The sequence below is a fragment of the Anomaloglossus baeobatrachus genome, chromosome 2 (genome assembly GCF_048569485.1).
Source record: "Anomaloglossus baeobatrachus isolate aAnoBae1 chromosome 2, aAnoBae1.hap1, whole genome shotgun sequence".
In the NCBI taxonomy this organism is placed as follows: Eukaryota; Metazoa; Chordata; class Amphibia; order Anura; family Aromobatidae; genus Anomaloglossus; species Anomaloglossus baeobatrachus.
Window position 1 is genome coordinate 345,381,403 of NC_134354.1, and position 22,920 is coordinate 345,404,322.

A 22,920-nucleotide genomic window follows, 5' to 3' on the forward strand; every position below is an offset into this window, starting at 1 on the left:
CGTTGGACAGGATATGGGTGGACACACTGTATACAAGTGATTATGCAGGAAAACCTGTTTCTTAATTTTGCCTATAAAATGCAATTTAGGCTAGGTTTGGTAGGTGTTCTTGTGCATCTGTAAAAGTGGTGTAATACTGTGACATCCTCATTCCCAAAAACCATATGTGAGTCAGAAATGCATGCAGGCATCTTCTCCAGGCTCTCCCCATTCAGTTTCATCACTTTCCAGCAGAAAATTACTCGCTTTTCTCATTGACTTGCATTGTACTTGCTATTCAGAACAAATACACAAATATTACAGAATACTCATTACGAGTATAGCGATTATGAATATTACAGTACTTATTCTTGTCTAGTAATAAACCCTTTCTCCTAGAGTGAAAAAATTCCATCAACAAATCTTAAACTGTAGTATGTTATAATAATATTCAGATAAAAGAAAAAAAAAAGAAAACTTTACAGGTACCTGAGATACTGTAGAACATTCTGAAAGAGTCTGTATGGTGATGTCCAAAAAATTGTCCTTGTATCACCTTGTGGTGTTTCTGAATTATCTCTATATATCGTTTGTTGAAGTTTTCCCTGAACCATGGCTTGCCACGTTTCTTTTCAAAATATCCTGGAGGCACATGTCCCACAATGTATACCTGAAACATGTTCAATAGTTCTAGTAAGTATATATGTCCCGTTAATGTGATCTAAATGCACAGAAAAACAATATAGTTAAGTATAGTAATAAGGCAACTATTGCATTGCTAGTAATGATAGTAAAACAATCAGCTGGCCATAAATTTGAAAGGACTGTCGAGCCATCTCCCCTAAATAATTCATACACATACAAGCGGAACTCAGCTAAACATGCACATACTCTGAATAGGTTGATGGTGGCTCATCTCTCAAATTCAGGTATGTTGAAATCCAACTTCCCAATCTATTTCTTCCCCAAAATCTCTAATCAGGTAAGAGTAGGACGGCTGTCACACAGGAACTGTATTGTAGAATTCAGTTTGTCTGTTCGGTTTTAGAAACAGAATTATTGTGCATCAGTTGCATTTCTGCTGTAAAAAGAAGCAGAAGACTGTCCTTGACTATTATTAGACTAGATATCTGGCGCCCCTACGGCTCCAGTCGCCACAGAGGTACTGCACCTCATCCAGAAGTGTGGTATTCCATTCCCGGGTAAAAAGGAGGCTACAGCTTGTATCACACATACACACACACTCCTTATTTAGCTACAATCCATCAGGCCATGGTTGATCTGTACCAGCCAATTTGGGGGTGGGGTTGATTATTGGGAGGAGACGGTAGAACGTTAGTTAGTCAAGAAGTAGGAGCGGGGGAGAGAGGACCTGTGGTCTGAAGCTGGAGCAGCTCGACCCAGGATCAGGGAAGAAGGAGGCCTAGAGTCTACAGGAGGTGTGCCATATACCCGTTGCCTCGCACCACAGACGGCATACCGGAGTGGAGGGACTTGGCTGCATCAGGGAACTGGTCCCTAACTAGTGGAGAATAATAAACCGGAGGTTAAGGTTACTGCAAGTACTGAAGCCGCATCCACACCCATCCAGTGAAAAGTTGACCACATAGGACTAAGGGACGAGGTGGGAAAAGCCACCCCTAAAAAGGATCCACAGACATCGTCTCGGGGCTCTGTGTGCGTAGGCACAGGGCAGGCAGGAGATGCAAGCACAGGAACTCAGCTAAACATGCACATACTCTGAATAGGTTGATGGTGGCTCATCTCTCAAATTCAGGTATGTTGAAATCCAACTTCCCAATCTATTTCTTCCCCAAAATCTCTAATCAGGTAAGAGTAGGACGGCTGTCACACAGGAACTGTATTGTAGAATTCAGTTTGTCTGTTCGGTTTTAGAAACAGAATTATTGTGCATCAGTTGCATTTCTGCTGTAAAAAGAAGCAGAAGACTGTCCTTGACTATTATTAGACTAGATATCTGGCGCCCCTACGGCTCCAGTCGCCACAGAGGTACTGCACCTCATCCAGAAGTGTGGTATTCCATTCCCGGGTAAAAAGGAGGCTACAGCTTGTATCACACATACACACACACTCCTTATTTAGCTACAATCCATCAGGCCATGGTTGATCTGTACCAGCCAATTTGGGGGTGGGGTTGATTATTGGGAGGAGACGGTAGAACGTTAGTTAGTCAAGAAGTAGGAGCGGGGGAGAGAGGACCTGTGGTCTGAAGCTGGAGCAGCTCGACCCAGGATCAGGGAAGAAGGAGGCCTAGAGTCTACAGGAGGTGTGCCATATACCCGTTGCCTCGCACCACAGACGGCATACCGGAGTGGAGGGACTTGGCTGCATCAGGGAACTGGTCCCTAACTAGTGGAGAATAATAAACCGGAGGTTAAGGTTACTGCAAGTACTGAAGCCGCATCCACACCCATCCAGTGAAAAGTTGACCACATAGGACTAAGGGACGAGGTGGGAAAAGCCACCCCTAAAAAGGATCCACAGACATCGTCTCGGGGCTCTGTGTGCGTAGGCACAGGGCAGGCAGGAGATGCAAGCACAGCAAGATGACCAAGGAAGGAGTACAGAAGGGTGTACCAAGTTGTTTTTTCAAACTATCCGAGGATTGGCTGGGGCCCATCACAGCGGAATACAGCACTCCGGGGGCAGTATCTGACTAGTCGTGTTAACCTGGAACTCTCAAACAGTGAGTAAAGATCTTGAGACTGCACCCCTGTGTTGCCCATTTATTTGCCTGCGCCTCCGGCCCTGCACTCCCGCCATTACATCTCTACACCATAGACTCCATTTCCATCCTCAGCCCTGGCGCCCAGATCTATCTGTGGAGAGCTCTACCAATTCAGCTGCATTACCATCGACCCTAGGGGGAAACTGAATAGCAGCGGCAGCACCTATCTTGCCGCAGACAACAGGTGGCGTCACGAAAGACTACTAAAATCCCTGTAAATAATCATTCCCCTTTTTAATGACCACTGCCAGGGTCACGGAGTCGGGCCCTGCCACCGTGACATCCTCCTAAAAGTGAGTAGAACCGTAGCCCAGTTCCGAATGCCCCCACAACTCTGGTGGGCGCGTTAGATATGGGTTCTGGTATGTACCAGTTTTTAAAATGGAAAAAACAAACCTCATCATGCAGATGTTTTAACATTCTAAAAACTGACAGGAAATGGAATCCAGACACACCCTTTTATTGTTAGTAGGGGCTCTTCCACTTCCTTTCATATCAGTTATGCAACTGATCTGTTTTGGATATGAATTTTATTTTACATGGAACAGACAAATGGAATTCCTGGATGCCATTGTAAATCTAGGGCAGATGGTGATCCAGTGCTGCTGCATCCAAAGGTTCAGCCAACTTTTATCTAAAATGTATGGCTAGCTTCTCGTAATCAGGTCTCATCTCCCCAAGTATATTGTCCCATACTAAAATCCATTTCTCCTATTGTTCTTATTAGAATTAAAATACTGCCATTGTAAAACAAAGCATTAAAAATTAAATGTTATAGGAACTTGGGTGGCTAACATAATGCAAAAAAGGAAAGCAATACCCCTCCCACCACCCTTCTCTTGTACAGTGTATGGTAAAATGAAAGGTGTTTTTTCAAAACTACAACTTGTCCTGCAAAAAAGTAAACCCTCATAGGTCTCTGCCAATGCAAAAAGGAAGATGAAAAAAGTGAACATACATCTAAAAATTGTCTGACGCCTTAAAGGGAACCTGTCAGATGCAATATGCACTCAGTACCACGAGCAGTTCTGGGTACATGTCACGCTTCTGATGCCTCGGCACCGCTCCTTACCTACTGAGCCGGTCTCACCATCGCACCACCGCTCCTTGCTCACTGAGCTGGTCCCTGCATCGCACCACCGCTCAATACCTACTGAGCCAGTCGCACCTGCATTGCACCGCTTTGTGCTCACTGATCCAGTCTCGCCATCGCACCACCGCTCCTTGCTTACTGGTCCAGTCCATGCGTCCACCGGTCACGCCTGCCGCTCCCGCTCTTGCTCCCCTGAGTCCTGTTCTAGGTCTCAGGAGTCTGATTCTGACTGATGCCTCTGTATAGGACTGGGCCGCGCCCACTCACCTGGTCTTATAGGCCCAGCACTGCTGCAACAGGAAATTACCTGAGGCTGTGCTGGGTATATAAGACTGGCCTTTCCATGTGGGCGGGGCCTGATCATTGCTTCTGTTTCTTTGCTTTGTCTTGTGAGCTAGGTGCTCAGGTCCTTTTGTTCCTGTTTCCTGTATTACTGCCTTAAAGTACGCTGTGACCCTAGTGACCTGGTCCTGTCTTTGCTTCCTGATACCTGCACCTGTTCCTGTACTGTCCTATGGGACTCCATGACCCTGGTGACCTGGTTCTTCCCGTTCCTGCCAAGCTAGTGCTCCATCAACCGTGTACCCTGCCCTCCAGGTAGGGTGCTCGGTCTAGTGGATCCACCTCCTGGGCCTACCAGTCCTCCCCGGCCCTCACAGTACATAAATGTATACGTATGTATATGTATATGTATCTATATACACTAGCATAGATAAAGGGATCTTTAGAAAAAGTATTTCTAAAGACATTTTATCTTATGCTAATGCGCACGGGGACTAGTCTCAAGGGCGTTATATCCCCCGACTATCCACCAACTTAGCTTGTTAGCAAGCCCACAGGGGTGTACGAAAATGCTATTCAATGCGGCATCATCAGCGGGGCTGCACGTACCTGTGTTCACTGTGACCGATCTTCTGAATGTCGGGCACTTCCGGCCATGCGTATTATGAAGTCGGGTGTAGGTGTCCCGGCTTCAGAGAGGTCTAGTGTGCATGACCAGAAGTGCCCACCATTCAAAAGCGTAGTCACAGCGAACACAGGTAAGCGTGTCACCGCTAGTGATGCTGAACTGAATAGCATGTTAGCACGCCCATAGGGGTGTACTAACATGCTAAGAGGGTCGCTAGTCGGGGGATATAACACCCAGGGGACTAGTCCCCACGCTCATTAGCATAAGATAAAAGATCTTTAGAAATACTTTTTCTAAAGATCCCTTTATCTATGTTAGTGTATATGCCGCGCCAGCAGGGGAGTTGATCGGACCCGGGCGCCCGGTTCTCAGAGTCTATGTCAGTGATGGCCAGTGCCCGGTTCCGTGACCCCAGGGGCCGCTTGTAAAATGGGTTATATTTGCAGGGGATAGATAGTTTTTAATGTGCGTGACGCCACTTGCGGTATGCGGCAATGTGTAGAAGCCGCCGCTGCACAATATCTCACCACTGGGGCTGATGGTATAGGGCAGCCTGGATGTTATCACTCTCCGCAAGTAGAACGGTGCCCCAGGGGAGGATGTTGGAGGTTCTAGTAGTATGTTAGTTCATGATGCAGAAATGCAGCAGTAATGGAGACCACACAGGGACTGAAGGTTAACCAGTTCTTTATTCACACAGGTGGTAAGATGCAGCCTGGTGCTGGTTGCAGGGGTTCCAGGTTCCCTTCGTCCAGTGCTGGTCCTGTAGCTCCGTTAGCTCTGTTTCTGGAACCTCGTAATTGGGGTCCCCGTGGCATGAAGCTGTTTGGAGTCTCTCCCTGATTCACTCTCTCCTGCTGCTGCTGGCCCGTATGACAGGTGGCGTGAACTGATGCAGGGCCAGACATTCGTGTCGCTCCCTGGTTCCCTCTCTGCAACTGTGTCCCGGACACTCTAATGGTGATGAACCGTGAAAGTCCCCATCACCTGCAGACTTGCCAGATGGCCTGAAACTTCCACCTGGCCTATGGCTCTGTACCCTGCCGTGCCTTGGTCCCTGGAGTTCCTGTTACTTGACTCCCTGGCGACCACTCCTTATGCGCCAATTAATACTACCTCAGGCCCTTGCAGTGGACCTGAGCCTCCACACATACATCCGTCCTCCACTCCTCCTTATTCTTCTTCTCACCAAACCGTTATTTTTCAACTGACTCCTTGACCACTCCCCTCCCTGGGCTTCCAGCTCCCGGATTGGGCAGGTCCCAACCAATGAGCAGCGATCCCTCTAAACCCATTGCTAACCTGCTACCTGGGTTGGGAAGTGGATAATTTGAATGTCTGTTGTCGGTTGCCAGCACTGAACTCCAGGAGCCTGGGATTTTGTTGCTTCTTAGCAACAACTGACACCATAGGGTGCAGAGTGCTGCATATACAGGGATGGTTAGGCAGAGAATAGCAATATGCACCCAGAACTGATCATGGTTCTAGGTGCATATTGCACCTGACAGAGTAAAGCCTGCTTTACACACTACAATATATCTTACGATGTGTCGGCGGGGTCACGTCGTAAGTGACGCACATCCGGCATTGTAAGGTACATTGTAGTGTGTAACAGTTACATGCGATTGCGAATGAACGGTAAAACGTTCATCGCACGCACGTCGTTCATTCCTCATGAATTGAATGTCAGGTTGTTCATCGTACCCGGGGTAGCACACATCGCAGTGTGTGACACCACGGGAACGATGAACAGATCTTACCTGCGTCCTGCGGCTCCCAGCCCACAATGCGGAAGGAAGGAGGTGGCGGGATGTTTATGTCTCGCTCATCTCCGCCCCTCCACTTCTATTGGCCGGCTGCCGCGTGACGTCGATGTGACGCCGAGCGTCCCTCCCACTCCAGGAAGTGAACGTTCGCCACCCACATCGAAGTCGTATGGACGGGTAAGTACGTGTGACGGGGGTTAATCGTTTGTGCGGCACATTCAACAAAATTGAACGTGCCGCACATACGATGAGGGCAGTTACGATCGCATACAATATCGTATGCAGAATGGTAACATGTAAAGCAGGCTTTAAGGTGTTAAATGGTAGAAGGCAAGAAAATTGCAGCAAAATTTGTATTTTGACTGTCAAAAAAACCCAAAACACACTTTTGGGCATACCAACACAGGCACTTTTTGCAGTATATCTTGCAATTACTGTATGTATACCTTTTACCTTTTCTCCTTTTTGTGAAGCATCTGATAATTGATTTTCTAACCATACAAACTGGCCACCTGGATCCTCCATGCTGGCTGTGATACTGTTGGAGTCGTAGTATAAATTAGTATTTAGAACAACAATACGTCCCACATTTTCGAGGTTCACCACCTGTTCACTGTAAAACGCTCCTAAAGAGAAAAGAAGAAAATGTTCCTTTTTTAAAATGTTTATATTTCTTTGCTTTTACTTTTAATAAACAAACAACAACTTACCTCTTAGAAATGTAGCTATGGATTCCTGCTTCAGCCATGGGCCCCACAGATTTGATACCCCATAATAAATAGAATTGTTTTCCGTTGGTAGCTGATTTTTAGGGTGAAAATCATGATTACCTAAGGCTGCGTATACTTTGGTTGCTGATTGGGGAAAAATACAAACATATATGTTAAACACTTTTTTTAATCAACAATTTTTAGTAGTAATTTGATTGTAAATATTTACTGTCCAATGCAAGTCAATGGGAAACTTGCAGCATGTACTACTCTGATTGTTTTTTTTCGCCCATTATATGGGTGGTCAACAAAAAAAGGATTACATACAGATTACCAGTCATAGTTCATCAATTTTTCACAGATCTCTTTCAAATAAGATTCTTTTAAGAAACTGGCTTCAGTGCAATGCTGGGCTGTTCTATGACCTGCAATATATAACAGATCAATAAGCCTTTCAACATTCATAAGAGGTCAGAAATTTGGGGTACTATGTTCCCCTTTAACAATGGGGAACAAGAAAGAATTCCGGAGGACCCTGGAAGATCTGGAGATTGTGCGGCTCCTGTTCACAGTCAGAGAGCACTGACCTGGACCGAGGAAGGGCAAAATGATCCGCTCCACTCTAGCTACTCCTCTGTAATGATAGTCTTGTGACTTCTTGTATCACTACTTGTTGTTCTCTACTCTTTGTCATTTGTGTGCCGCTATTTGTCTGCTTGCTATATGTGATATTTTTAACTTTGTGTCTTTTTGTCTTATTGTTATATTTAAAATTTGATTAGTCAATGGTTTCTCAATAAAGCGTTTTCTGTTTTTTTGCATATACATTTTTGAATAGGGCACTATTCTGGCTTCAAATCCCCTGTCGAGACTGGGAAAAAAAAGGGAAAGAAAAATGAATAGATTTTAAAAATAAAATTTTGAATCACCCTCATTTTTCCAGTCAAAAATAAAGAAATTTAAAGAAAAAAAAAACCAACATATATTCCATTTTTTCAGTTTCATGAGAGTCTAATCTATCAAGCTATACAAATTGTTTACCCTGTGAATGTAAAGAAAAAAGTTTTGAAATGCCAAAATTGACATTTTATTTCCTGACACTGCTCTTCCTGGAAAATTATGGTTCACAGCGTAGAATGTATACTACAATGATAGCAATAAAAACGCTAGCTTACCTCGCTGGCAACAAGCCTAAATTTCCGGAAACATAATAGAAAAAAGTTATGTGTCTCGAAAAATGGAAACAACGCAAAAGTTTAGGGTTTTTTCTTTTTTTGTTTTTTTTTTTTTAAGAAAGTTCCAAATTAAGCCACCATAGATTAAAAGAAAAAGAACTATACTTGTATACTTGTTTGATATCGCCATAATCATACCAATCTTAAGAATCATGTTGTCAGTTCATTTCAGGACACAATTAACACTGTAATACCAAAGAACATTTTTTTCATACACTATTATGGTAAAATGTATGGAGTCCGTTAAAATGACAACTCATTCCTCAAAAAAGTAAGGCCTGATACAAGGGGCTGCTGATAAGTTCTTTGGCATTGTGATCTTTCACATGAAAGTCTTATGTGTCTAATATATGTTTCCAAAATTTTGTGTTTGTTGCTTATGGCAACATTGTTCTACGCACTCAGGAAAACAAAATGGCAGAGTCTAATGCAATATTCACAGCAACTGAGAGCAGACGAGTGATAAAATTTTTGTGTCTCCAAGGAAAGTTCACGAAGGATATTCAAGGTGATATGTCACAGACATTGGGGGATCAATGCCTTTATATTCCACAGTTAAGAACTGGGTTGCCAAATTTAAAACACGCCACTTCAGCACCAATGATGAGGAACGTCCTGGACGACCGAGAGTGGTTGTTATTTCGGAGATCGTTGATTTTGTGCACAACCTCATACTGGAGGATCGACGAATTTCAGCTAAAGCAATAGCAGACACCATGGGGATTTCCCGTGAATGTGTTTGCTTCATTATCCATGAACATTTTGAAATGAGGAAGCTATCTGCAAAGTTGGTTCCGAAATGTTTGACAACAGATCAGAGAAGCACGCGAGTGAAATTTTCCCGGTCCATTTGTCAGCGTTTTCGGACTGATAAGAACTTCCTAGATCAACTAGTCACTATGGATAAGACCTGGATTTATTTGTATGACACTGAAAATAAGGAGCAGTCAAAATAGTGGAGGCACAGTGGTTCTCCTTGTCTAAAGAAGTTCAGTGTGCAAAAATCAGCCACTAAGGTGATGGCGTCTGTGTTCTGGGATAAGGAGGGCGTGCTGCTAGTGGACTACCTTCAAAAGGGTTTCACCATCAATGCAAGGTATTACATTGAACTTTTCAACCAATTGAAGGCAGCTCTGAAGGCCAAAAGGAGTGGCAAGCTGTCAAAAGGAATCTTGTTTCTTCAAGACAACGCCTCCACTCACACTGCACAAGTGACCACAGCAAAACTGGCATACCTGAGCTTCCAGCTGGTTGACCACCCACGTTATTCACCAGATCTAGAAAAGCAGGCACAAACCATGATGCTGCCACCACCATATGTGACAGTGGGGATGGTGTGTTCTGGGTGATGAGCTGTGTTGCTTTTACGCCAAACATATTGCTTGGCATTGTGCCCAAATAGTTACATTTTGGTTTGATCTAACAAGAGCACCTTCTTCCACATGTTTGATGTGTCTCCCAGGTGGCTTGTGGCAAGCTTTAAACAACACTTTTTATGGATATCTTTGAGAAATGAGTTTCTCCTTGCCACTCTTCCATAAAGTTCAGATTTGTGTAGTGTACATCTGATTGTTGTCCTATGGACAGACTCTCCCAACCCAGCTGTAGATCTCTGAAGTTCATCCAGAATGATCATGGGCCTCTTGGCTGCTGCATCTCTGATCAGTCTTCTCCTTGTTTGAGATGAAAGTTTTGAGGGACGGCCGGGTCTTGGTAGATTTGCAGCGGTATGATACTCCTTCCATTTCAATATGATCGCTTGCACAGTGCTCCTTGGATGTTTAAAGTTTAGGAAATCTTTTTGTAACCAAATCTGGCTTTAAACTTCTCCACACAGTATCACGGACCTGCCTGTTGTGTTGTGAATGTCAGTTATGCTTTTGCTGCTCTGAGGCTCCCTCTTGTGGCCAGGAATGGTTTGGACAGAGACCAGGTGTGTTGAGCAATGGGCGTTTCCATTGCTAACTCTCTGCCTATTTAAACCCCTCGTCTGCTAGCAGGCTATGCCGGATGTCAGTTGTTCTTTGTTTACCAGCCTGCTTCATCCTGCTCCAGACCACATCTATCCCAGATAAGTGCTTGGCTCTTTTTTGTTGTTTGGTTCTTTTTGCTCTTATCTGAGTTTGTCATTTACTGTGGTTGTTTTCAGTTTATTTGCATGCAGGGATCTTCCCTCTCAGTTGCTTGGCTGGGAATCTCCCTGCAGCTATGTTTGGAGTATTGCTCCTATTAGTCCATGTGTTTGTTGCTTCTTGAATTTGTAATGGTTCCTGATTTCTGTTCATTGGTATGACAAGAGCGCCTGGTATAGGACGGAGTTCAGATCTAGTGATCTGAGGGCTTTTTGTACTATCAGGTTTTTGGATTTTTGCAGGGTTTTTCTCTGGCCACCATCAGTCCCTTTCCTATCCTGTCCTATTTAGTCAGTAGGGCCTCACCTTTTGCTAATCCTATCATCTATCTGTGTATTGTGTTTTCCTATATCACCGCAGTCTTTGAATGTGGGGGGCTTGCTATTCTTTATCTATTTTCTGAGGCAGAGAGTTATTCATCTTTCCTTCCTTTAGGATAGCTAGTTCTCCGGCTGGGTTCGCAGTGCACAGAATGTTAGTTCACCCCTCGGCTACTTCTAGTGTTGAGGGTTAGTAAGGTGATGGCGGCCAGATTAGTTGCCAATGCTCTTTTCACCTTTTACCAATGATTTATGGTGGTCTTCCATGGTTCCAGATCATAACACTGTTGTGTTCCTTGGTCTTCATGATGCTCTCTGCGCTTTAAACAGAACACTGAGACTATCACCGAGCAGGTGCATTTATACGGAAACTTGATTACAAACAAGTGGCTTATATTTATCATCATCAGTCATTTAGGACAACATTGGATCATTCAGAGATCCTCAATGAACTTCTGGAGTGAGTTTGCTGCAATGAAAGTAAAGGGGATGAATAATAAAAGCACGCCCCAATTTTCAGGTTTTTTTATTTTTTAAAAAAGTTTAAAATAAGCAATAAATATCGTTCACCTTCACAATTGTGTCCCACTTGTTGTTGATTCTTCACCATAAAATTTAAATTTTTATCTTTATGTTTGAAGCCTGAAATGTGGGAAAGGGATGAAAAAAATCAAGGGGGTCGAACACTTTGTCAAGGCACTGTATTAATAATGTATATATTTTTTATAAAATGCGACAATTGTTTCATAAATTAAACTCTTCACCATCCAGCGATTTTGCATTGTCTGTTTTTGTTTTTTCCTCACTTTCTTGCAAGAGCCATACCTTTTTTATTTCTCCATCAATATAGCGATATGAGGGCTTGTTTTTTGCGGAATGACTTGTACTTGTATGTAAATTGTATGTAAAGTGGTATGGAATTATTGGCGCTATATAAGTAAATAAATATTATAAATCTTCTTCTTCTTCTTCTTCTTCTATGACTCCATTCATTCTGCTCCATATTGTGCTGGAAAATGGGGGAAAATATCCAAGTGCGGTGAATTTGCAAAAAAAGTGCAATTCATCCTTTTTTTTTTCAATTGCTCCATTCACTATATTGTAAAACTGACCAGGCAGTCTGATTCCCTGGGTCAGTACGAGTTTGTAGATACCAAACATGTATAGTTTTATTTTTATTTAAGTAGTTAAAAAAAACTTCTGAAAATTGTCAAAAAAAAAGAATTGTGATTTTGCCTCCTTTTCCAAGACCTGTAGCGTTCTCATTTTTCGGGATCTGGGGCTCAGTGATGGCTTATGTTTTGCTTCTTGAGCTGACATTTTTATTTATACTATTTTGGGGTAGATGTGATGTTTTGATCTCCTGTTATTGCATTTTATTGCAATGTTGTGGCGACAAAAAAAACTGTGATTCTACTGTTTTGATTTTTTTCTCATTACACCCTTTACTGATCAGAATAATTGATTTTATATTTTGATAGATTGGGCATTTCAGAACATGGTTATACTGAATATAGGTTTTTGGGTTTTTTAATTGTTTTATTTTCAATGGTGCAAAAAGAGGGTAATTTGAACTTTTGTTTTCTTTCATATTTTTGAACTTTTTTTTAGACTTTTTATTGATTTAATTTGTCCCCTTAGTGGACTTGAAAATGACATTGTCCGATCGCTTCTGCTGATCAGAGTGATGCTTCAGCATTCCTTTTAACAGCAGAAATGCTGATCTTCTGTGAATACTGGCACTCAGTCGGCGTTTACAGGAACTACGTCATCAGAGGTTATCAGCTGGCCACCAGCTGTGTTGACAACCCATTGGCACCCTGTGATAGCGTCTCGGGGCCACCAGTAGTGGTGGAGAATGGCATGCACCCCACTGGATTGTGTTATGCCTGCTTTACACGCTTCAATAAATCTTTCAATCCGTCGTCGGGGTCAAGTTGTAAGTGACGCACATCCTGCATCGTTCGTGACGTATTTGCATGTGACACCTACGTGCGATCAAGATTGAACGAAAATACGGTGATCGCATACACGTCGTTTATTCCTCATACATTGGACGTTTTGTTGTATGAACCTAGTCAATTGAAACGTGTGACATCCCTCATACGATTTTGATGTCTGATGCTATGTGCGCAGGTGTGCGCTCTGCACCGCAGCTTAAAAAAGGTCCGCTTCAGAGCGCAGCTGAAAAGCTGCGTTCTGAAGCGCCTCACAATGTCTGTCATTCACTAATCTCTGTCAGTCCGTCACTATCTCTGTCCCTCTCTCTCTCTGTCCATGTCAGTCTATCCCTCTTACCCCCTCTCTCATACTCACCGATCCCCGATCCCCGGTGCTGCACTGCATTCACACTGCTCCGGCGGCTTTTACGGTTTTGAAAAAGCCGGCCGCCCATTAAACAATCTCGTATTCCCTGCTTTCCCCGCCCACCGGCGCCTATGATTGGTTACAGTGAGACACGCCCCCACACTGAGTGACAGGTGTCACACTGCACCCAATCACAGCAGCCGGTGGGCGTGTCTATACTGTGCAGTGAAATAAATAATTAAATAATTAAAAAAAACGGCGTGCGGTCCCCCCCAATTTTAAAACCAGCCAGATAAAGCCATACGGCTGAAGGCTGGTATTCTCAGGATGGGGAGCTCCACGTTATGGGGACCCCCCCAGCCTAACAATATCAGTCAGCAGCCGCCCAGAATTGCTGAATACATTAGATGCGACAGTTCTGGGGCTGTACCCGGCTCTTCCCGATTTACCATGGTGCGTTGGCAAATCGGGGTAATAAGGAGTTAATGGAAGCCCATAGCTGCCAATAAGTCCTAGATTAATCATGTCAGGCGTCTATGAGACACCTTCCATGATTAATCTGTAAATTACAGTAAATATACACACACACCCGAAAAATCCTTTATTAGAAATAAAAAACACAAACATATACCCTGGTTAACCACTTTAATCAGCCCCAAAAAGCCGTCCTTGTCCGGCGTAATCCAGGATGATGCAGCGTCGCATCCAGCGCTGCTGCATGGAGGTGACCGGAGCTGCAGCAGACACAGCCGCTCCGGTCACCTCCACACAGCTAATGAAGAGAGCCGCGTGATCAGCTGAGCTGTCACTGAGGTTACCCGCTGTCACTGGATCCAGCGGTGGATGCAGCGGTGGCCGCGGGTAACCTCAGTGACAGCTCAGCTGATCGCGCTACTCACCTCAGTTGCTGCGTGGAGGTGAGAGGAGCAGCGGTGAGTAGCGCGATCAGCTGAGCTGTCACTGAGCTGTGTGGAGGTGACCGGAGCGGCTGTGTCTGCTGCAGCTCCGGTCACCTCCATGCAGCAGCGCTGGAAGCGACGCTGCATCATCCTGGATTACGCCGGACAAGGAGGGCTTTTTGGGGCTGATTAAAGTGGTTAACCAGGGTATATGTTTGTGTTTTTTATTTATAATAAAGGATTTTTTCATGTGTGTGTGTTTATTTACTGTAATTTACAGATTAATCATGGAGGGTGTCTCATAGACGCCTGACATGATTAATCTAGGACTTATTGGCAGCTATGGGCTGCCAATAACTCCTTATTACCCCGATTTGCCAACGCACTAGGGTAAATCGGGAAGAGCCGGGTACAGTCCCAGAACTGTCGCATCTAATGTATGCGGCAATTCTGGGCGGCTGTTGGCTGATATTGTTAGGCTGGGGGGCTCCCCATAACGTGGAGCTCCCCATCCTGAGAATACCAGCCTTCAGCCGTATGGCTTTATCTGGCTGGTTTTAAAATTGGGGGGGAACGCACGCTGTTTTTTTTAAATTATTTAATTATTTATTTCACTGCACAGTATAGACACGCGCACCGGCTGCTGTGATTGGGTGCAGTGTGACACCTGTCACTCAGCGTGGGGGCGTGTCTCACTGTAACCAATCATAGGCGCTGGTGGGCGGGGAAAGCAGGGAATACAAGATTGTTTAACGGGCGGCCGGCTTTTTCAAAACAGTAAAAGCCGCCGGAGCAGTGTGAATGCCGTGCAGCGCCGGGGATCGGGGATCGGTGAGTATATGAGAGAGGGCTGCTCAATTCAGTTACTCAGGAGTTTAGCGGTCACCGGTGAGTCCTTCACAGGTGACCGCTAATCAGGACGCGACACAGACAGAGCCGCAGCATGACAATGAAGTCGGGTGAAGTTCACCCGAGTTCATTCTGACAGTGCGGCTCTGTCTGTGTCTGCTGTCATCTGCCATTCAGCTCTGCTACATGGCTGTCTGTGTCTGCTGTCAGCGGCCATGTAGCAGAGCTGAATGGCAGATGACATAGTAAAAACGCATCCCTACACATTACACACGCTTGGCAAGTCAATAAATAAAAAAAAAAAGTGCCCAATGCATACATCACAGAACACATGATCTAAAGGATCGCACACAAAATTGATCAATTTAACATAGACTACTAACGCACGTGTGACAGCAAATGAACGACCTACGTGCAATCTCATTCAATCGCATATGCGACCTGGGCGTGTCACATCGCATACGAGATCGCATACCTAATTGTAAGGCGTAAAGCTGGCTTTAGATTACACTTTCAGAGTTTGACAGTACAACTTAACTAGTTAATAGGCGCGGGTGGATCTCCAATATACCCACACCTGTTAGCTTGTTGGCTGATCAGATCAGCATAAACTTACCTGCAGCTCAGGTTTCTTATTCGCAGCATGTCAATGTCTCCTGTGGAGATGCTTGTGTCTCCTGCGGGGAAGCACGCAGCAGCCTCAGCAAAAATATGCTGCGTCCAGAACACCTACTAATCCTGATTGTGTGCACATACCCTTATCATTCATAGGCAAGCAGAAGTATAAAATAACAGGCTGAGCTGATACTGATCCTCCTGGGGTCTAGCACTACCTCCACAACCCATGTCCTGGTGCTTATTTACATGCTGAAGCAGTGATATCACAGCAAAAATACTGCAGCTAATCCTTGGACTGTGGAGCTCATGCTTTTTATATTGGCAAAGCCCAGTGGTTGGCAGCAGCAGTGTAGGTTGCAGCTAGCTAACCTTTAGTACCTGACGTCTGCTTCTGCTGTGCCGCCCCCATGCCAGCAGCCGCCGCTGCTTGGATCCGGACCTTCAGGGGTGGTGGCTCGAGGGTCTCCGGACCCGGCGGTCTTACGGACATGCTGAACAAAATCGGGGGGTGTAGATGTACGGGCTAGGCCGTAATAGGTTTGTGACGCCACCCACGGTGTGTGGTGAGGTGGGACACCACCGCTGCTGTTATGGGGCACCCGGGGGAGATGTTGTGCAGCAAGTTGTTAACCCCTCCATGGGCAGGGAGGGTGGCCCCGGGACCCGATGGCTCTGGTGCAGGGGGAATGACGACCGCAGGGGGTGTTGGTGTACTCACTTTCAGTAAAACACATAAGTCTCTAGTAAACCAAGGTGGTGGTGGCCGGTGCCGTGGCCGGTTGCGTTTGGCGTCCCCCACCCGGCTGGTGGTCTCTATCCTTTTCCTGCACTGTTTAAGTAGAAAAGACTTCCCAATTTGAAACGTAGGAGTCCGCTCCCGGCTGGATGTGGCCTAAGGAGCTGTGCCCGCAGACGCTGGCCCGTGGGATCTATGGGCCTTGGCGGTGACCTCTTATCCCTAATCGGTGGGCTGTTGTCTTCTATGAGGGACTTTGGGTGGGACAGGACCTCTAGTCCTGGCCTCAATCGGTTAATTAACCAGTTCCAGTAAGTTCTGGTTCCTGGCTTCAGGATCCAAGTACCCCCCTTTGTGCTATGGTTTCCGGGTCGGTTCCCCGTGTCGGTAGCGGCGGGCTACAACCCTGGCCCGGGCCACCTCGGTTCCACCAAGCCGTCTTCCCGTCTCCTGCTGACGGAGACCACCGTCTGCCTCCTAGCCAAGGCACCAGGGCTCCTACCCTGGTACCTGTCAGTCAACTTCAGGCCTGACACACAGGCCTGACCTCCACTCCACACTCCTCTGTCCTTGAACTCTAAGACTGATCTGACTACTTTCCCGCCCCCGGGCTGTCTGGACCCCTGGGTGGGCGTGTACCAACCACCTGGTCACGCCCACTGGTGTGTCTATCTTTCCCGAAGGGGGGTGATGTAACGCCTGCCTGGATCAACAGACTCAGGTGGGATGTAATGGACAGACTAGAGGGAAGCCACTCACCAAGCAGGACCCTCAGAACCCTGAAACCCTTTAACCCCTATACAGGGATTTGGAATTACACAGGGCCCTGGAGATCGCTACCTGTGGAAGGCTGCAGTCCGATGAGAGTAGTCGTCAGGCAGGGTCAAACCAGGAATAGCAGAACAGGGACAGAATCGGCAGGCAAGGACGTAATCAGAAAACGTAGCAGAGGTCAAATCTGGATCGGGCAGCGAGGTACAAAAACAGAAGGCAGAAGGGTAGTCAGAAAACACGCAGAAGTCAGCACACAGGAATCACAAAACAGAATAGGGCGGACCAGGAGCCAGAAAATCAGAACTATCTCTGGCAGAGGTCAGCAGACAGGAGGGGAATTAAGAAGGGTAAGGGTGTGGTGTCTTCCCATTGGCTGTAGCTGAACGCTGGCAACTTCAGCTGTTAGACACATGCCACCCACAGTCAGCCAGTGGTACTGCAGATCCCAAAATAACCCAGCCCAGTGGATGATCGTAGCCTGCGCCCACTGGTGCCGCTGGCATCGACTCCTCTCCCATCACCAGCACCATCCACGGCAGGAAAACGGCGTCACCTGGTGATCAGAGCAGAAGTCGCTGGAGCGGACTCCGGTGGTGACGTAACAGGTGACTAGGGTTTAATGGTTGGCTGTGTGTTTCCTAGTGAGGGAAGGTGTCATGCAGGGGCCTATTGGTGACTACCTGGTTTTGCCAGGGTGTCGCACTCCCCCTTGGTTAAACACAGACCGTCCGCGGGCTGTCCGACCACCACCGGTTTATTTTTACTGCAAGAAGATAAGAGAATAAAACATTTTACAAATATAATAACGTATTTACATTTCAAGAATATGTTGATTTCTTCCCTTACGGGAGACAGGTTGCTTTAACGTTACACATGCATAACCGGGACGGGACGAACCTTTCCACTTCACCCACCCAAAACAACCTAGCCCTGGTGCCACCACTAAAACACAGGATGGCACCCCTTGCCCAAATCCAGGCTAGGTCCGGGTGTAGCCCAAACGGGCTAGAGCCGGGTAAAATGTTCCTTACCCGGCAGTCCTTTCAAGGACTCCAGGTCCAGGGGACCCCTGACCCGGGAGGTAGTCACCAGTCTCGTTGGTGACAGGCCCTCGGCCTACTCTACCGCAGGCCCGTCCTCCAATCAGCCTCTCCAGAGACTGCGGTTTTGTGAAAAGGATGGTCTGGGGGCTATTTACAAGGCCCAAAAGTTTATGGGTTGGCCTGCAAGTTCTCAGCCATTGTCTTTGGTTTTAACTTTTTAACAGCAAACGGGAAACATCAAAGGCACACTGTCCCAACGTGGAACTGAACTGTGGGTAGCCGGGAACCACTACCTAAACATCTTAATCTGGTGACAGCCTCGGTTGATTGGTATTCATTCACACTCGTATTTACACAAGGCACAGACACCATTCACTAGATTGCGGTCTCTCTGTACCTAAGTTGTGGCTGGCCCAAGTTAGGGCGCGTGGACCTTCTGGGCCCTCTAGGTTCACATGGAACTGGTGGGGGAGCTGGGGGAGCAGACCCCTCTTCCTTAACGTCAGGTGTGGCTGGCAGAGACCTATGGGGTCGGGGTGTAGATGCATCCCTGGACGCTGGTGTGGGTACACTACTAACAGGCTCTTCTGGTTCGTTTTCCTCCACAGGTTGTGGGAACATGATAACGGGAACAATCACCGCTCCATTCTGCATAGGCCAATCAGCTGGAAAATCACCCATCACGGTGTGGATCACCTCTTTCTTTTGCTCCACGTTCGGTGTAGGAGGAAGGACCTCTTCCATCCCCCTTAGGGGTTCTGGGCACTTCTTCAGGTGGTCCCTGGAAACAGTGGCCGTAGTTCTTCCCTGATCTCGACTGCCAAGGTATGTTTTCTAGTCTTCCCATCCAGTGGGTTGGATAACGTAAGGGGTTCTTTCCCACTGGTCGTCCAGCTTGTGCGTCCTTCTCTTCCTCTTCAGTACCACATCTCTGGGTCCAAAGGGAGCAGCCCGAGCCTGCCTGTTAAAACGCTGCTCTTGCCACTCTCTGTTCTGGCACATGTTCTTCTCTACATATTCCTGAATCTGCCGATACTGCTTCTGGTACTTGACGTCCCGATTGGCAGTGGGGAAGATGGTCTCAGGTACTTCAATGTCCAATTCTAGGTCCACCGGCAGCTTCCCAGGCCGGGCTCTCATCAGGTATGCAGGCGTGCACTTCGTGACACTGCAGGGAATATTATTGTACATGTCCACTAGGTCGGGCAGTTTCTCGGGCCACAAGTTTCTCTCTTCCAGAGGCAAGGTCTTGAGGAGATTGAGAACCAAATGCTTCATTTTCTCACACATTCCATTAGTCTGGGCATGGTAGGTCGTGGTCCTGATTTTCTTGCACCCGTATAAGTTGCAGAATTCTTGGAAAACCTCTGCCTCAAAGGCGGGGCCCCGATCTGGAAACACCTTCTCCGGGTACCCGTGCGGTCGGTAGAAGTACGCCTGGAAGACTCTTGCTGTAGTGCGACCTGTTAGATCCTTGACAGGGACTACCACCATAAACCAGGAGTAGTGGTCTACGATGGTCAAGGAGTACGTATATCCGCTCCGACTAGGTGTGAGCTTCACATGGTCCAAGGCAACCAGCTCCAACAGCTGTCGAGTAACAATTGGCTGCAGCGGGGCCTTTTGGCTGGTTTCGTCCCATCTTCTCAGTGCACAGGGACCACATTCTCTACACCAGGCCTCTACAGACTCTCTCATCCCGCTCCAGTAGAAGCACTCCCTCAGCAGCATCTCCAACTTCTTCCAGCCGAAATGTCCGGCCCCATCATGATAAGCCTTCAGAACCATAGGTAAGTATGCTTGTTGCCCCACCAGCTGGCGGACTTTATCATGCGTCTTCGGGTTGATCAATCCCCAGTACAGCTTGCCTTGTTGCAAGTAGAGGCGGTCCCTCTCTTTGCATAACCGCTGCGCTTCAGAGGAAGCAGTGAGCTCTAGCCTGGAAGCATCTTGAGAAATCATCGTTTTGACTAGCCGGACCGCGGGTTCCTGATCTTGGGCTTCTCGCCACCCATGGCGGGGTGACGAGTCAAAGCTCGCCTGCTGCTGGCCAACATAAGGCCTTTCATCCCTTGGTTGGTGGAACGCGGGCAGCTCGATCTCTTCCAACCCATATTCATCCACCCCTTCATCGGGTAGGTGCGGCATCCGGGACAAAGCATTCGCGTTGGTGTTCTTGCGGCCGGCTCTGTACTTAATGGTGAAGTCGTAGTTAGCTAGCCGGGCTACCCAGCGCTGTTCCAGGGCCCCCAGTTTCAAAGTGTTCAGATGTGTCAGAGGATTGTTGTCTATATAGGCGGTGAATTTCGCCGACGCCAGGTAGTGTTTGAACCTCTCAGTTATCGCCCAGACGAATGCCAGGAACTCCAACCCGAAAGAGCTGTAGTTCTCAGGACTTCTCTGTGTCGGCCGGAGCTTCCTGCTTGCATAGGCAATCACCTTTTCCCTGCCATCTTGCTTCTGAGACAGGACAGCACCGAATCCCACGTTGCTGGCGTCCGTGTAAAGAATGACCAGAAGGCCATAGTCGGGATAGGCCAGGATCTCTTCTCCAGTTAGAGCCGTCTTCAGTTGCTGGAAGGATTCCTCGTGCTTCTCACCCCAGGCAAACAGGGGTCCCAGAATCTTGCCATTCTTAGTCTGTCCAACGAGGAGGTCCTGCATGGGAGCAGCCATCTTGGTGTATCCCTTGATGAAGCGACGGTAGTAGCCCACCAGGCCCAGGAACTGTCGCACCTCCTTAACCGTGGTGGGCTGCGGCCAACCCTCGATGGCAGTGATCTTCTCAGGGTTTGGTGCCACACCTTCGGCACTCACCACATGTCCGAGGTACTGTACTCTGGGCTTCAACAGGTGGCACTTAGAGGGCTTCAATTTCATCCCGTACCTGGAGAGGGCTTCAAACACTTCCACGAGGTGTTCTAGATGGGCTTCATACGTCTTGGAGTAGACGATATCGTTATCCAGGTACAACTGGACCATCCCGAAGTTGCGATCTTGCAAGCAGCACTCCATGAGCCTCTGAAAGGTTCCCGGGGCATTACACAGCCCAAAAGGCATGCTGTTGAACTCACAGAGCCCCATCGGGGTAGCGAATGCCGTCTTCTCGCGGTCTTCCTCTGCAACCGACACCTGCCAGTAGCCACTAGTGAAGTCAAGAGTAGAGAAATAATTAGCTGCCTTCAACGCGGCCAACGACTCTTCAATGCGGGGGAGAGGGTACGCATCCTTATGCGTTATCTGATTCATTTTCCGGTAATCCACACACATTCTCATAGTGCCGTCCTTCTTCTTTACCAGGACCAATAGAGCTGCCCAGGAACTACAACTATCATGGATTACCACTGCCTCCTTCATGTTCATCAACATATCTTTGGCACACTGGTAATGTGCAGGTGGGATTGGCCTGTACCTCTCCTGGATAGGTGGGTTTGTGTCGGTGGGAATGATGCTGAACCCCCTTAATCCTCCCAAAATCTAACAGGTGTTTGCTAAATACCTGCTCATACTCTTGCATTACCCTGTACACCCCTTCCTTGTGATGTGTGGGTGTGGATTCGGTGCCTACATGTAACTCCTGGAACCACTCTTCTAACTGTCTGGATGGGGTATCACTGCCTGGCTGGGGTGCGGTCATAGTGGAGGTTGCTGCGTGGATGGCATCTGCATCTACAGTGAATAACTGAGCAATGGTGGTGTAGCGGGGTAGCCTGACCTCTTCCTCTCCGCAGTTCATCACTCTCACGGGCACCCGTCCTTTCTTGACATCAATCACTCTTCTGGCTGCCATTACTGTGGGCCAATGCTCGGAAGGCAGAGATTCCACCACTGCCGGGAAATCCTGTCCATGGGGTCTCACTGCCACTCTACACCAGATCATCATCTCGCTCCGCGGAGGCACCACTAGAGGCGCCACATCCATTACTCGCACACCACCAATCTCTCCACCTGATATGTTCACTTGCTGCCACTGCAGTAGGGCCCAGATTTCACGTTGTAAAGCCCTCTGCTGCCCCCCTCCTGCTGTAATGGACAGTTGTTGCAATAGGTGCAGCACTTCCCCCATGCAGTTCTCGATCACGTTGGTCCCTAGGAATATTTTTGGGGTACGGTCACTAGGGTCATTTTGCACCATGATTAGCCCTTGGTGTTTCAGCTTTACCCACCCCACCTTCAAGGTTACCTCCTTAAACCCCACCTGGGTCATAGGGAGTCCGTTAGCTGCAATGATGGTCAAACTGGGGTCCGGGGGGGTGAGCTCGCTATCAGACCAGTATTGCTTGTACAGTACATAAGGCATAGTTGTTACCTGCGAACCAGTGTCGAGAAGGGCATAGGTCGGGATACCGACCACAGCAAGGGAGATGATGGGGCAGCCTCCAACGTATCGATCACGCCAGTCGGCTGGGCCTTGAGGGTCTATTCCTGAGGATTGGCCCTTGGCCTCAGGGGTTGCTCGTTTAAAGGGCACCGGCGAGAGTAGTGACCAGTCTTGTTACACTTGTAGCAAACGGATGGTCCATACCGGCTGTCGTTGTTCCTCCTCCGCTGCATCTACGGGACGTACTCCAGGCTGTCGGCGAGCTGTATCTTCTCCGCTGGCTTAGCTTTCGGTGGTAGCTGTAAGGCGGTGAGGATCCTGGCGACGTCATCACTCAGGCGCTGTATTGCGACGACAGGTCCTTCGGGGTCCCGGCTGCTGCTGCAGGAGCTAGCAAGGCCAACAAGGGGGCGCCACCGAGACAGAAGCAGTGTCAGCCAGCCAGGCTGGCAGGTCAGTGGTACCGGCATCGACCGTCT

At 47.5% G+C, this 22,920-nt stretch overlaps 1 protein-coding gene across 5 annotated transcripts in view; it reads right to left on the bottom strand.

The window, feature by feature from the left end:
- SMPDL3B (sphingomyelin phosphodiesterase acid like 3B) overlaps positions 1-22,920 on the bottom strand; it is a 205,515-nt gene that overhangs the window by 24,015 nt on the left and 158,580 nt on the right. For all 5 annotated transcript variants that reach the window (XM_075335973.1, XM_075335969.1, XM_075335970.1 and 2 more), the window contains 3 exons: positions 7,208-7,351; positions 6,951-7,123; positions 469-649 (listed from right to left, as the gene is read on the bottom strand). In XM_075335973.1, coding sequence (XP_075192088.1) covers positions 469-649; positions 6,951-7,123; positions 7,208-7,351 — 498 coding nt within the window. The remainder of the gene's footprint in view (positions 1-468; positions 650-6,950; positions 7,124-7,207; positions 7,352-22,920) is intronic.